The sequence below is a fragment of the Semicossyphus pulcher genome, unplaced genomic scaffold (assembly GCF_022749685.1).
Source record: "Semicossyphus pulcher isolate SPU_LCO1_2020_fin unplaced genomic scaffold, fSemPul1.0.p SCAF_12, whole genome shotgun sequence".
In the NCBI taxonomy this organism is placed as follows: Eukaryota; Metazoa; Chordata; class Actinopteri; order Labriformes; family Labridae; genus Semicossyphus; species Semicossyphus pulcher.
In genome coordinates this window covers 4,677,162-4,694,078 of record NW_027211626.1, presented here as the reverse complement: position 1 = coordinate 4,694,078, position 16,917 = coordinate 4,677,162, and the positions used below count along the sequence as shown (strand labels likewise).

Here is a 16,917-nt window from a genome sequence, read left to right as displayed (position 1 = left end):
CTGGGATATCAAACACAGAGGTCAGCTACATTCCTCTCATTCAAAAGTCACAAATATATGCGTTAATCCTTTCAGAGCCAAACATCCAGACTTGTTTCCTCTCAAGGACACTTGGAGAAACAACTAAGCAACTGTTATCAACAACACTTGGTCAAGCCAAAGCTATAAGGAGCGCATCTAAGCTTGTCACTGTGCTGTGCACTTAGACATTCTCAAGTGTGTTGAACACCAACAACTTTATCTTTTCCTTTTAATCAGTGAGTAGATTATTTACTAGGGGTGAAAGCACAAAATTGTATTGATACGCCAAGCATCCATCTTTGAAGTAATAATCTCGAAGATTTTAGACTCTATCTATCGCCGAATGAGGTAACACAATGGTGATTGAGCCGATGGCCCACTGATGAAAGCCTTTGCATTTGCAGTATTATAGACTGGGTGTCTGTGGAAAAAACTTTGCGGAAAAAATCACAAGCGGCGCCCAGTTAGTGACACGTTTTCCATCAGCCAGCAGTGGTTGGTCTGCCAGAGAGGGTAGGCGGAGCTAGGCGGTTGCTTTTCCGGTCTCTGCAAGGGTTGCGAGTAAACAGTAATCTACTATGGCTGAACAATACAGAAAAGATGGATGACTACAGATACAACTTCAACAAGAAGTGAAAATCCAAAGAAAAAGAAACAAATTGGACGAAATTGAAATTGAAGAAATTGAAGCCAAAATAGCCCCTGTGACGGGCGCTGCCATCTGTCAATGGTGACGTCATTTGGAACCAGAGTTGCGCAGTAAAGATCGACAAGTGAAGCCACTGTGGCCACTTCTGCTAATCAAAACACACACCTAAATTACAGGAAAAAACAGCAAGTATCTCGCAGGCTGGCGTATGTAACAGCAGAACAGCTTCTTTGTGTTGGTCTGAAGCAGACGTTCACAGATATGGAAACTTCAAGACTGTAGTGATTGTTTTAGTTACGTCTCCTCTCGCTGTTCCTCCTCTACTCTGCTAATCCAGATCGGCTGCAGGAGCCGTATTGGTCAACAGAGCTGTCAATCATCCCTTTTTACAGCATCAAATATTTAATTAAAAATAAACTTGTCAGAACTAACTATAATCACAGAAACCATGTTTGAGAAAAATGTAATTGAAAATGTAGTTTAACATGGAGGAGGCCGGCTTTATGACCTATACTGCAGCCAGTCAGCAGGGGGCAATAGAGAGGGTTTGGCTTCACTTTTAGGGAGATGTCATGTCGGCCATCTTTTTATACAGTCTAACAGAAAAATGTATCTGCTAATCTCTACTTATGGGGAACAATTTGCAGTTAAAAAAAAAAAAAGGTTATAAATCATATCACGTAGCAAAATATATGATAGCAATATTCAACATGTCACAGTTATTACAACTGCAGTAATATTGATCATGACTACTGTATTGAGATAGTTTTGTATCATTGGGCATCTGTTGATTCCCACAGCTATCATTTACAGATGAAATCTAGTCAAAAGTGCACAGTGCATATAACATACATATCTATCGATATTGTTCTTTTAAGTGAAATGGTCTGATTTAAAGAGAAAGTGATCCCTTAACAGTATCACATTCCTGATACGGTGCACTTAATTCCTTAAATAGCAAGGTCATGCTTCTAAACACTGGCCTTAGACGTTTAATCAATGCCAGTATCTATGAAGCAATTTTTAATGGTCTGAGCTGTCAGTCATTTCTCTCTATAACTCCCGCTGTAGAATATTAAGTTCAATAGAGGATGTCCAGACCTGCGGCAATAACTTGGAGGAAAGAAGCAACGGTAGTGATTTAAAATTCTGTCAATCTCAATGGCTCACATTTTAAAACCCAGCGAGTGAGTTTCCCCCAGTGGTCAATCAATAAAGTTTATCTTATCTCTTAAAAAATTGAAAAAAGGCTTGGCTCGTTCAACCACATGGCTAATACTTGGCTTTCAGAATCCAGATTTATTGTTGCAAAAAGATGAAATTAAAGTGCATGAAAGATAACAGTGGCTTATATTTGCAGCCTTTTACTCATAACCGACAACATCATGATTTTGATTATGGATTCAATCAGAGCTCAGTTACAACATGTACCCTTCTGGCTTTGCTACACAAATAAAAAGGGTTGTTTTAATTAAATGGCACCAACTCAAAATAACAGACAAGAAAAGCAGGAAATACATTTGCATTTATTAAACCAGCATTCACAAGTTTTCAGGCCCCACAGAAACATGAGCTAAATCATCTAATTAAATGTTGCCATTTATTTATAATTTATATATATTGTATAACCTGTGAATGTCAGTTTGATAAGTGCACAACACAGATAGTGTAAGGAACATATTGAACACTAATGAACAGTTTATTAATATGTATTTATAAATACATAATTACTTCAGTGAAATATATATATATATAAATATTTAAAGCAAAATGTAAGTGCCTACTGACGAGCAGACAGTGGTTTAAGATTAGTTTTAAAAAGATTTAACACTCTATTATACAGTAATTCCACATTAAACTTTATTTTATTATTTAAAGAATTAGTATGCAGGGCTGTTGTTTTAGACTATATTGCAGTTGAGGATATAATTTTGTCCACATTTTGTAGATTTCACTTTTTTTCACACATAAATTACATTCTTATCGTGCACTATTTTATTTTTTTTACTACTGTATAACTGTCATTAATACTGTCAATTTAATTGCCACCATTACTATCAGCTTATTTTTGTAGGTTACTTATCGTAACACTTTATATTAGAGGTACACATATTCACTATTAATGAGTTGCTTATTAGCATACATAAGCTATTTGGACTCTGCTAACTCTTGTAATTGTGTGTTATGTTACACAAGAGTAGACCATATTTATCAAGTGTTATTAAGGGAGAATGACTATTCTTGTGGTACTACCACCTTATAAGGCCCTTACTGAGCAAAGCATATAAAGATGGTAATTAATGTAACTTCCTTACTTTAAATGCTATTAATGAGCATTAATTAGGAGGTTATTGGGAAACCCTTAGTTAATGGCCCTTATGCTTTATAATGACTAATTAAGAGTCATTATGCTATGAGTATGCATGCTAATAAGCAACTAATTAACAGTGAATATGTGTACCTTAATATACAGTGTTACATAATATGGTTATTCTATTAGGCACTGTCTCTTTTACATTAACACATACACTTTATATTGTATCTTTATGGTAAAGTTGTTTTTAAGTTATTTGTATTTATCTAAATTTGTACTGTATGTTTGGAGCATCTGGCACTATAATTTCCTTCGGGATTCCTAAAGTTCCATCTGATCTTACAAGGTTTTTAATAGTTGAATATTATACAACAATGACGAATATTAATAAGAACTTTTGCACCATCTTGCACGACCTTGTGAATCAGTGGTTTCAGATTCGGCTGGATATCTGGTTCATAAAACCAGTTCTTTCAGCTATGAAATACATATTTATATATATTTACAGGACTATTGAAGAAGATATGGATTCATTTATGTGTCTATTTAATAATTTTTCGAGTGTAGCAACTTGTCTTTATCCTCTCCTTTTAACATCTTTTGTCAACCCACTTATAGCTTTGCTAAATGCGCCTATCCCGTTGAAATTCTTATCTCAGACCGTCTCCCTTTGAAAATGCAATTATTCTGAACATACTGTGGATTGCAAAATACACTTATGAGTGTGACTCATGAGGGTATTATCCCCCTCCTTGTAATTTTGCTATCTTACAGTCTTAAGTAAAATATAAGTGGTACCTATCTGCCTGTATTTTAAAGAAATTAAATGCCAATTGAGATTTAAGTTAATATGACTCATTTAATGTATGTAGCTTCTTCTGTAGTTGAGATCTTGTTATTCACATTTCCCCCGCAGTACGGTGAAGCACATACACTTCAAGTTAACAGTTTTACAAGTGCGTTTAAGGATCGTGGAGAATAAAGCTTTTAAATGATGCTTCATTTAGGTTAATGATGTTAGAAACAAGAATGTATGGCTCTAAGCATATCTTAATTAAGGATAATAATCTTTTCACCATGGCGGATGAGAGGATACTCACGGGTTGCAGGGCTAATAGAAGTTCATTCAGAGGATTGGTGAGGTTGGTGCCAAAGATTATGAACCCGGAGCTGATGCCAGCGGAGTGGAGAGCTTTGTCCAAACTGGAACACAAAGACATGCATGTATTCATCTCCAGCATTATATATTATATGACATAAGATTTGTGAAATGTATTGTGTTGAGACTGACGTTGTTACAGGACATTTCATCACTTACTTTGAAATGAACAGGGCAACAGTGAAGAGCAGTGCAACCAGGATAAAGAAAATGCCCAACAATATCTGCAAAGAAAACACAATAAATATAAAACAATACATAATAATACCAAAGAGTTACATGCACCCACATCAAAAAGGATGCAGAGTAAATCCCATGACTAAACACCGATTAAGGGAAAGGTTTGTTTTTAAAGGGGCAGCTAATATAACCTTTTTGTTATGTCTTTTGTGAAGGAGAGACCATATGGCTTGGCCAGGCACAGTTTGGCACTGATGCCTACGGTGACAGGGGGAAGCAATGGCACAGCCCAGACAGAGCAGGGAGGGTACAACCAGGGAGGCAAAAGGTTGGTGGCAGCCAAAAAGGCAATAAACCCTCTCAACTGCTCACCTTCAAGGTGGCTTTTATGGCTTATATATCTTGTACCAGCTGTAGTGCAGAGAAAAGCAGGCAAACACATTGGGCAAAATATACATAGTTGTATTGTATTTACATAGATGTTTGAAAAAAAACAACCTAAATAGTTGATATTAAAGGGCCAGATTGCCATGCTATGATGGGGAGCTAATGCCATTATGGTAGGAGAAAAATGCAATTTCGCTCTTTGCTTTTGGAGGACGCTATCTGCTTCTCCAATGGGCCCTGGAAAACCTCCACCAGACTACGTAAAACGTGTCATCTGGCGAAGGCCAGGGAGCTCCGATGTCATGTGTCATTCAAAATCGTCAGGTTTGAAATGTAGATTGCAGACCGAAAATTTTTTAGTCGATCCACTGGTTTATTATCGTCGTATTTAAGATTCTGTCCCACTCTGAGCCGTTGCCTGCAGCGAAAAAGGTAGTATTTCACTCCAGCGTCTCTCGCTGGGCCGTTCCTTGCAGAGGGAGGGGCGCAATGCACGCTGGGTGTTGTAGGAATGTAGAATCGGAGAAACCACGAGCTGTTTGTACAACTTTCTCCACAGCTATGGCGCCAATTTCAAATATTATTGCTTCTATCGATTACAGAGAACACCAGCTTTGACTGACAGTGGCTTTTTCCAGGGGCATACTGCTCCTCTAAGCCTCTGAACACCAGTAACCAAGCTAATTGCACCACTGGCCACGTCTCAGGATAAGAAATGAAACAGAACAATAACAAAACAATCTTTATAAACTGTATTCAGTTCCGACTCCCTTCGACAGACCGTTATCAATTATAAGTAAATAAAGTATTGTACAACAGCACAATCATTCAACTAAAAGAGTTTTGAAAATCACCCCTTACATTTCACAGTGATTGTAGCATCAATTACAATCAAGCTACTGATAAACACTTTTTCTCTTTATTGTCCGTATATCAAAAACAACTTCAAAAGTTAGTTGGCGAGACGGAGGAAAAAAACAGACATTAAAATGCACTGATTAAACTGCCCTTATAGACTAACCCAAGCACACAAATTGTCTAACTTTGTTATGCAACCAAAGTGTTTGCCCATTACAAAGTAAAAGCAGAGGAAGGTATTCAGTATGAAAAAGGGCGTCATACTTTTTAAACAAAGACAAAAGTATTGCATTTTAGATTGTTTATCATGAAAAAAACTCTTTGAAAACTGTTTTTGTTTTACGATCCCATAGAAACAAAGCCATTATTTTGTGAGGTCCCAGGCACTTTTAAACTGCAGACGTTCCCCATGTTCAATAAGCCATTTCTGCTCACCACTGGGGTTGATATAAAAAAGACAGCATGTGTTTGAAAAACAGTGGCACAACTGCTCTGGAGAAATCTCAATCCTTTGGCTCATCACTCCACACCACCGCCTGAGTATACAGTAAATAAATCTCCCAACTCATTACTGTTTAAATTTGAGTCTGGGGACCGTCATTAGCCGCAACCCCCTTGGTTCAAGACAAACTGTTACAGACACTGGTTTTAAATGTTTGGGCATGCCTGCCGTGCAGTAAAATACAAGAAAATAAATAGCAGTGGGAACGTAAAATGTGAACTAGGAGAATGATTTCAGGAGACTGAACTTCTCGTGTGCACAGAAAATGCGATTAAAACAGTGGGATCCTTTCATATATGAAAGGGCAACATGTGCATGTTAGGCATGCATGCAAATTCATTGTGCACTATGTACCTAGATGAAAGCTGGTTCAAGTAAAATATGCATAGGATGGTTTGGAGATTAAAGTGTAATTGCACCCACAGGCCTGAGCATAACTCCACCCACTGCACAGTTTAGAAAAAATGCTCAAAGTAGGCAAGCGGCTGAGAGGGGGGTGGGGGTGGAGGGGGGTGGTTGTGTCCAGCAGCTCAGTGACGTCCCCTCCCCTGGCCAGAGAAAAATGGAGAGCGACACAGAGTCACAAGGAACATATGTTACAATTTCAGTTAGCAGAGACTTTTGTCCAAAGTGACGTACATCTGAGGCACAAGGCACATATGCCACAGAGGACTCTTTTGAGGTGGAGGACTCTCCTCCAGAGTCCCCTGAAGAGCACTTTAGCGTGGTGGAGGACCGTGGTGGTCCCGAGCCCTATCAGTTCGAGCCGTTGGCTCCAGCCCCTCTAATACCTGAAGCCGGAGCTTTAGGAGCCGAGGCAATGCAAGTGCCCATGTGCCAACCGCGCGTGCATTGACAGGCGTTAACATTCCTTTAAAAAAATTTAAAAAAACATTTCATGATGTAATTTTGTCCCAAACGGTCGTGTCTATCACCATCAGCTGGCAGGGTCCAGGGCTGTTTTAAAACAGTGGATGGCGTGTTGAGCCATTTCCAACTCATGAAATGCTGATTTTTTTTATAAATTTGGTAAGAATGGTCAATATTAACACCAGCATTGATGTGTTTCATCACAGTACAGCAATATGATTCAGATTACAGCTCAAACAACAGGTTTAAGTGTGCAGTTACTCTTTAATCAGAATGTGGTAAATTATTACAGCAGCATCTTGTCCCATTTCTCTTCTGATGCCTGTTCAACGGCTACAGCTGAAAGTCTTTGAGGACAAAATAAATATTGTTACCTGTAAGGACCAAGGAGGTAAATATGTTGGATAGGCTGACCACGGCCTTTAAGCTACAATTGACATTTTAAAGACAGTCGAGTCATTGTTGTATACTCTACAAAAATGCATGCAACTATGTTTTTGATTGTTTTAGGTTAGGTTAAGGATAATAACTTCTTGCCCGACCCCGACCATGAAACTGATGAACCAGCCATGACTCTGTTATTCTAAGAAGACATATTGATCACACAGTCCCTGGACTGTCTCAAACTCAAATTTAGCCTCTTTTAGCAATTAAAAATGCTGCTAACATCAAACCAACTGCAAAGATGGTAATGATCACAGCTGGTGATCAAATGGTTTGCTTTAATAAGGATACAGAGAGTTGTTTTGGATTTGTAGAATTAGACGACTTAAAAGATTTTGTTTTTGGTGATAATTTATTTTTATGGAAATGTGTTATTTGGATGTGTTCAAAGTTGCACTTTTTCTAAAGTCTTTATGTTTTCAGCTCGGCCAATTACTGTAGGAAAATGTTCGTTTAAAACTGATCAATAGGCATGAATCAGTTCCCTTCAAATCAAATCCCAGAATCCCTTAAAAACTCTCCATAAAGAGAGTTGGTACAAACATGTCCAAAGGTAGAAGTGTTTGTTTAGTCTCACAAGTGATGTTATAACCCCGCTCCTTTAAAATACCTCTTGGGCACATTTGAATATGGGAACAACCAAATTAAAATTGCATATAAGGTCCAGGTATTGGTACAAGTCATAAAAGTAAAATGAAAGAGAAGTTTGTGGTTGCTTTGGTTTATCCCTGGGGAAACATGGCATCCTGCCTGGAAAATGTGAGACTCCCAGGGAGACTTCAGAGTAAATTAGGTGAGGAGACTTCCCATGGGAATCAGGTAAATATGCAGTTGTGTAAAGTAGAACTACAAGTAAATCTAGAGCAGTCCAGATTAAAAGTTGAGCACAAAGAAACAATTCGGGAGGAAGACGTTGAAGCTGGCGAAATGAAGAGATCACATCCAATATAAAGACAACTTCAGGCTTTGCCTACGAATACACTAAAATCCACAGTGGATGTTTACTTTTATTCTGTGAATGGGAGCCAATTCCTCACCTTGAAAGGTCTGAGCGCACTGCCCACTTTGTTGCAGCAGTTCCTCTCTGCAGTTTCCAGGTGTCTCCCCTTGCGCCGGAGGACCTGCAGTTTGCCCTCCAGCTCCTGCAGGTTGTGCCTGTCCCTTGAGGAAAGGGGACGTCCATCTGTACACTGGCGACAAGAGAAACAAACAACCAAATAAATCAATAGATATACATGTGCGTGGATGTTCACTTTCGACAAAGCGTTGAAGGTTAAAAAGTTCAAATGATGGAAAACTGTGAGAAACGCAGAGATTGCAGAAAATATCCGAAAAATGCTGAATACATAGGTTTACAATAATATTCTCTCTGGAAATACTTATTATGTCAGTTGGTGGATATATGGAGCATTAAAACACTGAGGTCTATCTGCAGCATTGTGCTACAAAGGATGCTATTTGTCTATCTTTAGTCTCAACTGAAGTTCTGAGCGTTTAGACGACTATTAAAGCAAACTCATCCGCGTGTTTTCCTTGTTAAGTACTGTGCATGTCGACTTTATCAGGACACAGAGGAGGAGTGAAGAATGCACCGGTCGGTCATGTTCAACTTCGCAATGACACTGGCAACTAATGGATGACTTCACTTGTGTTTTCCTGTTTGTACTGCCTTCATTTGAAGGGTTGTTTGATAAGGACAATGCTAACTATCCATAATTGCATGCTGAGACAGTGAAGCATGGCATAAAGATAAGTAGGAGGGACTGCTTAGCTGGAGGCTATGCATGTGTGCCTTTCAATGAATGCATGATTATACACCAGATAATATTGAAGTGTAAAAGGAAACAAGAGGCATTGTAATGTTTTCATTGATATCAGTGATGTCCATGTAACGATCAATGTCTTTCTACTTCTTGTTTTTCTTCCCTACAGTTATTCCACGACTTTTAGATCATTTGCACGTGTTTGCATGTGTTAATGTCACAAATCGTGTTAGTGCTGCGTGTCTTCTGGTGAGACCAACCTTGGATTTCAGCTTTTCTATCTGATGCTCAACATCATCAATGTCCTCGGTGTTCTCCAGGCGCTCGTACACCACGCTCCGTGTGCCTTTTATCAGATTCAAAGGCAGTACAGACATACCATATGCCTGAAAGACAGAGAAAACCTTCCATTACAATCACACATTATTGTCATAGTGGGATGGCACACATGGCACCAGCATCCACCCACACATACCCTCGCCTGCCTGATGACAAACCCATCACTGTGAGGAATACGACAACAGTCAAATGAGGGTAAGTAAACACACACAAACTGAAATCATATATTTTTCGGCCTCCCAGGCGATGTCATTTTTGGGAGGGGAAAAAAAAAGATTAAAATGGTGGAATCTATAATTGTCCTGAGGTTTATTGGTGAGTTTGCTGCAACCATTTTGTGTGGATATCACTCCCTTATATCACTCTGATGCAATTTACAGCTTAACAGTGCCCCCATGTGACAGCACTTTCCTCTATCAAGGATTTGATGAAATTTTCATTAACAGAATTCTAGGGAGAAAATCTGGGTTAAAGGGGGAGGCATCAAGGTGGCATCAATGTTGAATGACATGAGTTCAAATGAATACACACACTTTGTTTTTCTATCACAGGTACGATGCATAAATAATAAACAATGATAGCCAGACACACATTTATACACACAGTTAAAGCAAAGAGAGACAGAGAGAGAATATGAGCACAAAATTCAATTTGAGCTTTCAGCGGGCTTCAATCTCCTGAAGGGCTGTTTGAACTTTTATTAAAAATGAGGGACATGTCTTATACGAGAAAACACACCAATCAATACAAATCAAAATAACAGCTACAGGATTACGCTTTCTTGCTCTCCCAGAATGCGCCTCGCTTTAACCAACTCGGAGGAGTGCCATTTTATGGGTTCATAATAAAACAAAGGGGCCTTCTGTGCAAAGATAATTTCAGCCCTGTCAAAAGATGCCGCGTTCTGTCTTCAATTTTTTCAAGTGGGGAAAATGTCAGAGCCTATATCTTTGTAATACAACTTTTACAAGTTTCTGAGTGTTAGGTAGCATTAAGAGAGTCACATGGGATACTAAGTCAGGCTAGACTATTATTAGTCTCTGCTGTGGATCTCAGCTAGGGGCGAATGTCGCCTCCTGCAATGAATCATGGAGCTCTTAAGGCCGGAGCATGTCCCGAATATCAAACACACTCATAAAAGGAAAACCTGTCCCCGATCCCCAGAGAAACATTTCCCTTCTCTTAAAATGTGCAACCACATAGGAGAAATAGAAGAGGGAAAAAAACTCAGGTGTCCCTCTGCTGGGGTGTACATTTATAGTTCACACATAATCATGCATGCTCATTAAAGTTATTTTAAAACCCCCTGTGGTCAATAATAACCAGAAATAGCTTGGAGCAGGGAGTGTGCGTGTGTGTGACTCTGTGTGTGTGTTGGCTGAGGGAGGAGTTACTGGCTGGAGTCATTCAGAGAGTCATGTGACTGCAGAGTAGAAAGAGGGAGAGCTCGGTGGACATGGGTCTCCGACACAAGCCTCCTCTTTGTTGCTCGTTCCACATGTGATGGAGAAGCGAGAAGGGAGGAGGCAGAGCAGCTCGCCTCTACATTCTCAATACATTTCAATAAAGAGGTCAATCAAGTGTAACGCAGCTAATTAGAACTACTCGGACTACACGTTGGCTGTTGAATAATTCCACTAATTTTAAATAACTTGAGTCATTCATTCAAAGACAGAAAACTTAACACATACACATTCTCATTAATCCTGCAAGTTTGGCTGTACTGCTACTAATGCTGGTGTCCCTAATTCCATTTGATTAATAAGACCATTTGGCTGGTTGGAGCATTAAACAAGACAAGCTCCAAACCCCTGATGTAGAGCACACTGTTATTCTGTCTGTATGTCTGTTCGAGGAATGAGAGGGTGATTAGAGGTCATAAGGGTCATAGACGCTTTCTCCACTCATAAACTCGGTATAAATAACTGTTTTATTCAAATGTTTTGTCACCAATATTTTCCTTGAATCTGTATTAAAGTACGTGCACAGGCTGCCCAAACTGACAAATATGTTGACTAACTGACGTTTTAAGAAATGATTACTAATTGCTGCCCTAGTCAAGATGTTTTTAAGCAGTGGAAGAGAATATTTAATTATATTCAGTCAAGGTTGTGCTCAGAGCGCCCCCTACAGGTCTGGGGCACTTCGGTTGTGTTGACTGGATTTGCAGCGTTTTTCTTTTGCATGTGTTTTCTGGGTTTGTGTGTTTTTGACTTTGCATCGTGTCTGTATTTGCAGCGCGTTTGATGTCAATGCATTTGCGTCTGACTTTTGCAGCATGTTTAGTTAATTTGCAGCAAGTTTATCTAATTTGCGGCACATTTATTTAATTTGCAGCACGTTTAATGTGCAGCACGTTTATTTCATTTGCAGCACGTTTCCGTTGTTGCTTGTGTTTTGGACTTTTGCATGTGTTTTCTGGGTTTGTGTATTTTTGACTTCACATCATTTCTGTATTTGCAGCTATTTTGATGTTCATGCTTTTCTTTCTGACTTTTGCAGCACTTTTATTTAATTTGAAGCGCATTTCCATCTTTGCATGTGTTTTTGAATTGGCATAATTTAAGGATTTCTTTCTTCTTCTAATGGAAACCATTTGGGCCGTTGCAGCACGATGTCGGCCACTGAAGGTTATTTCCTAAATATATGTTTTACATTCTGAACTAATATGTTATAGAAAATAGCCTTAGCTCTTGAAGGACATTTCCTGTATGTTGATGCAGTTGCACATCTAAATCTTCTTTTTTTAATCAGCCACACTGCTCCATGAGAGGTTCACAGACTAATGTGGATTCATTGGCTCTCGTGTCAAAGAGATTAGGACTTCATTCTAAGACTTGGCCGGCATGTAGCCATCTTTACATCAAGTTTAAGGTTCAGGACAAAAACTAGACAGGAGCTGAGGTCCAAATTAGAAAGTGTTTGGGATTACTTAGAATGCTGAACAGCTTGATGTATGACTGCTCGCTTGTTAAAAGCTTCCTGTTGCTAGAGTTAGCACACCAGCCTCTACAGGAGTCAGCCATGATTGTCAAAGTCCATTACTTTTAGGTCAAGCAAAAAAAAAAAAACCCACACACATTCAGAGAGATGGATGCCACATTTACTTCAAGAGCTGAGTGGGAGTTCGGCATTATAGTATACTCTTTGGTACCCTGTTCTTCCTTAGAAGAGAAACATGAGACAGATTTTGTAAATTAGTTGATTGCTTGTGTTTGTTGCTTTTTCATTCATCGTGTACACAGAATAGTTCAATGCTTTATCTTTATTCTTTTGTTATTGTGATATTGGTTTAAGTATTTCTCTGGACAGTACAGATACATGCATGAATGTTTTATCACTGCATGACTATAGTTCATAATTTACTTCATTAACACTGGAGAAATATAAGAATGACTAGATGGCTTGCATCTAAGAGTCTCACCTTAGTAATTAAGATCATTTGAATTAAAAAGGGACTGAGTTGGTTAGATATTTAATCTCTCTTTACATCTCAGAGTAAAGGGGCAGCTTCCTTAATTAGTCAGCCTTTGTTAAGCTCCTGCACACATGAAGGCCTGTATAGAAAATGTCTGCATCTATAAGATACGTTAAACAGTTTATTCACTATTCCAAAAGATTGCCTTGAGAAATAATTTGTTTTCACCTCGGAACATGCTCCTACTCAGACTTCCTTGTTACTGTCTTAACATCCACATATCTGACAATTCACAAAAGCATTAAAATATTTATTTATAAAAGAGATAACCCAAACTTTCTCTCAGTTTGTTGTAAAGACTTTGTTGGCTATAATCCTCTTTACAAAGTGATAAAACCTTGAGGGGGAAAAAAAAAAGATTTCAATAATCTTTGTATTTATCTGACTCAAACCTTTAATGTGAAAACATTTCTTAGTTGCAAGGAAAAGAAAGAAACATTCGACAAAACTACAACACAAGACACATTACAGTTCACTTCGATGAATGGCAGCGTAAGAAGGTCTTGGCCCTGAAAGCCTGATTCCAACTTTCATAAATGTTTTGAGTCTTGTAGCGGAGCCCTTTTTGAATTCGTCTGACCCTTTTAAAACTAAATTTCTTCCTCATACTATAGTAACAAACATGTCCTTGATACTGAAACAGGGCAGAGCAGCAGATTTTTGCTTGACATAGAGTGAAAACTTTCTTGTAGGTGTCATATCAGTATACCAACAGACTATGTCACATGTCAGAGTAGGAAAAAACAGGAGCAAACAGTAATATTAATGATGGAACACTACAATTAAGTGTTCCAGTAAGCCATGCACAACATTAGCCATGTGGAACTGGCTCCACTAAATGGACTGCAGCCATCATTTATGTTATTAATTCCATCCATGCCTTTTCTGCTCTGAACAGGCTAAATGTCTGCAGTGCACTGGGTCTTTTTGGCTTTCTTTTAGGTCATAACTTATGCAGAAGTTTACAGAGCTGGACCTCTTCCATGATTGGCACAAAGTTTATACCAACATCTGCTACTGTGTCCCTGCAGGGGAGCCTTTCAGTTGTCCAGTGGCCAACTTCCCAAATTTAACTTGAGAAATTAATTATTCAGTGAATAGTTGTATGCCTTTCTTTGAGTCCACAAAGGGTTTGACGTTTCCAATAGCTGTGGTAGCAAGTTCAGTTTCATCATGGAGAGAGAAGGTGTTTCGCTGTGGTGAGAGGTATTATGGCTGGTTTCCAGCAACAAAGAGTATACCTTTATGCCGATGACCTCATGCTTTTTGGGTAAACCTTTGGGCTCAGCCAGTTGAGTCTCATCACATCTAAGCAGAGCTTATGTTACAGCATTAAAGTAATAATGTCAAAGATTTGAAGAAATGTCTGTTGAGTCACTATCTATCGCCGCATGAGGTAACACAATGGTGACTGACAAGATAAGAAAAGAAAAAAGGAAAGATGGATACAACAACAACAATAAGTGAAAATCCAAAGAAAAAGAAACAAACTCGACGCTCAGATGAAGGTAAACTGAAAAGGAAAGCGACCGTCAGCAAGGAAAATCAAGAGTTACAACCGGATCCAACCGTGGATATCACACACTGTTTGGATATCTGGGAAGTGTGCTCCTGCAATCACCAATTAATCGCCATACGTGTTAACAAAACTGAGATCTTTGAGATTACCACTTTAACATACAAGTCATTTCATAACGTAATCCTTTCTATTTTTTAAAGATTTTTTGGGGGGGGCTTTTGCCTTTATTTGATAGGACAGCTGAGGAGAGACAGGAACTACTGAACCACCACTTTAATGTACAGTCCCCTTGTAAATCACTGATATATAAAGCAACAGATATTAAGAGTTGCAGGCATTCAGAAAGCACTGACTGGCATTATGTTGCCTGCTGGCACAGTGTGATTTTTTTTTACAACAAATGTCTTAATAGTCCTTTTTGAATCATATGTTTTGCCAGAGGTCATGTGTAAACGAAAGATTTAAAGTGGTCCATTGAATCGACAGTACTGGTGTTTCTGTACTTTCTATAAAAAAAGAAATCTAACCAGCAGTCCGCTTTAAAAGCCTCCTTTAGAGTGCTCACTTAGGTTCCTTGATACTTTGTACTAAGTATGAACCATCACCTCTTGTTTGATTACAGGAATTGCATTGCAAAGCCAAAGGGCCATTACATTAAGTAGTTTCCTATTTGTAGAGTAATTTCCCAGGCTAATGTTTGATTTAAAAAACACATTAGACAAGGATGTAAAAGGGTGCACCTGTGTTTATTAATCATTAATGGACTTGAGTTTGAGTAGGGTTGAAAGATGCCCCAGTCTAGTGTTTTTGGTCCAAATCAGAAGGACAATCCTTTAATTTGGGGTATTTTGTAATATCAACGATGAGCTGACACTTATATTAACCTAACAGAAATCAAATATTTATCGGAAACATCGAAATAACAGCTGCAGCCTCCTAAATCTGACAACATATTTTCCACAAGCTACTTGATTTAAATCCTGGCGGTCCTGGTTCGGGAACTTAAATCATTGTCATTTGAAAGGAAAGTATCACAAGAGAATGTGACTCCTGAATCTTCCATGATGCCATCTGCTAAAAGGAAAGATGTACAACTATGTTGGAACTGTTGAAAGAAACCCTCCCGTCTGATTGAACAGTCGTGTTTCATGGTGAAGATTCTTCACAAACAAAAGCTCTTTGGCTGAGTACAGACACCAGCACTTTAATCAGACAACTTACAAGTTTAATTTTGGCCTCTAATCAAGTTACTCATACAATTAGCATAAATTAGCTGATATTATCTGTAGCCATTTATCATTTAAACCAGTGAAAGCTATGGTAAGCTAAAGCTGAAATGACATTGCTAGCCTATATGAATGTTTGGCTCTTTGCTAATTATAATAAGTGATGGAATTTAGCTAATCAGTGTATTTTACCCCCACAGTGTTTGAAAACAGCTCAAGGGCTGCACCCAAATGTCTTTAATTTAAAGCTCCTGTGAGGAACTTTCAGTTTGTGTTGATTTTGGCGCCCCCTGTGGACAAAGCCGTACCTCCTATCTCTTGCTGATTTTGTCCTGTTCATGCTGAAGTGGTGGTTTTAAACAAAAAATCTCATCCTGCTTTCTGTAAAACTCAAATGTATCACTCACTTTAAATTTCTGCCCTGGAAAATGTAAACAAAGGCAGGTTGCAGTTAATCGATTCGTCTGACACCTACCCCAGATTTTGAGCAGTTTATTTTAGCTTTAACCGGAACTTTAAAATAAATGTGGATATTTCTACGATAGGGCGCAGGCAAAGATATAGTGCTTAATATGCCTACGTCAGTATTTGCTGCTTTATTGAGGTAGTTCTGAGGGTATATATTGGACAAGTCAACAGAGAGAAGAATAAACGTTCTTATAATGTTTTAGTTATAAACTTTTAGCTGATAGAATTTGGCCTTTCGAAAGTTAAAAGAATATATAGAAACAAAACAAGGGTCAAAAGACTGGAGAATCCTAAAGTAGGTGCTAGTCACAGCCCTCTGGTTCACTCAGAGACCTTATCTTCCCAGGTCAATCTCAAGGTCTGTGACTACATCAACAGTCATTAATCTTCTGTACTTCAGCTCAGCATCAGCATCTTGTGGCCGGCAATTCAAGAGCAGAGAAAGGCAGGGCCACCGGAGACAGAGCCATGAGAGTCATAAGTCAATATGCTAGACAAGCTTTCAAATGAAGCAAAAGGACTCCTCATGATGCATGAGCTTAAAGATTGGCCTGATCGGTCTCATGTCATTTCTGCTGGGTACATTCAAACAGAGTACAAGGAGATAATGTAGAAAGAATATGCATGTGCAAACATTCAAGGTAATCTGAAAGAAATGTATCATAATTATTGATTTGCATTATTGTATAAAATATTCACATTAAAAAGTGGCTGCTTGAATTTAAAGCTACAAAGACTGT

At 38.6% G+C, this 16,917-nt stretch overlaps 1 protein-coding gene across 1 annotated transcript in view; it reads right to left on the bottom strand.

Annotated features, from left to right (window-relative positions):
• Window positions 1-16,917, bottom strand: part of lmbrd1 (LMBR1 domain containing 1) — a 70,825-nt gene that overhangs the window by 20,483 nt on the left and 33,425 nt on the right. The window contains exons 8-11 of the mRNA XM_069658626.1: window positions 9,408-9,533; window positions 8,422-8,574; window positions 4,303-4,367; window positions 4,085-4,187 (exon numbers count right to left, since the gene is read on the bottom strand). Coding sequence (XP_069514727.1) covers window positions 4,085-4,187; window positions 4,303-4,367; window positions 8,422-8,574; window positions 9,408-9,533 — 447 coding nt within the window. The remainder of the gene's footprint in view (window positions 1-4,084; window positions 4,188-4,302; window positions 4,368-8,421; window positions 8,575-9,407; window positions 9,534-16,917) is intronic.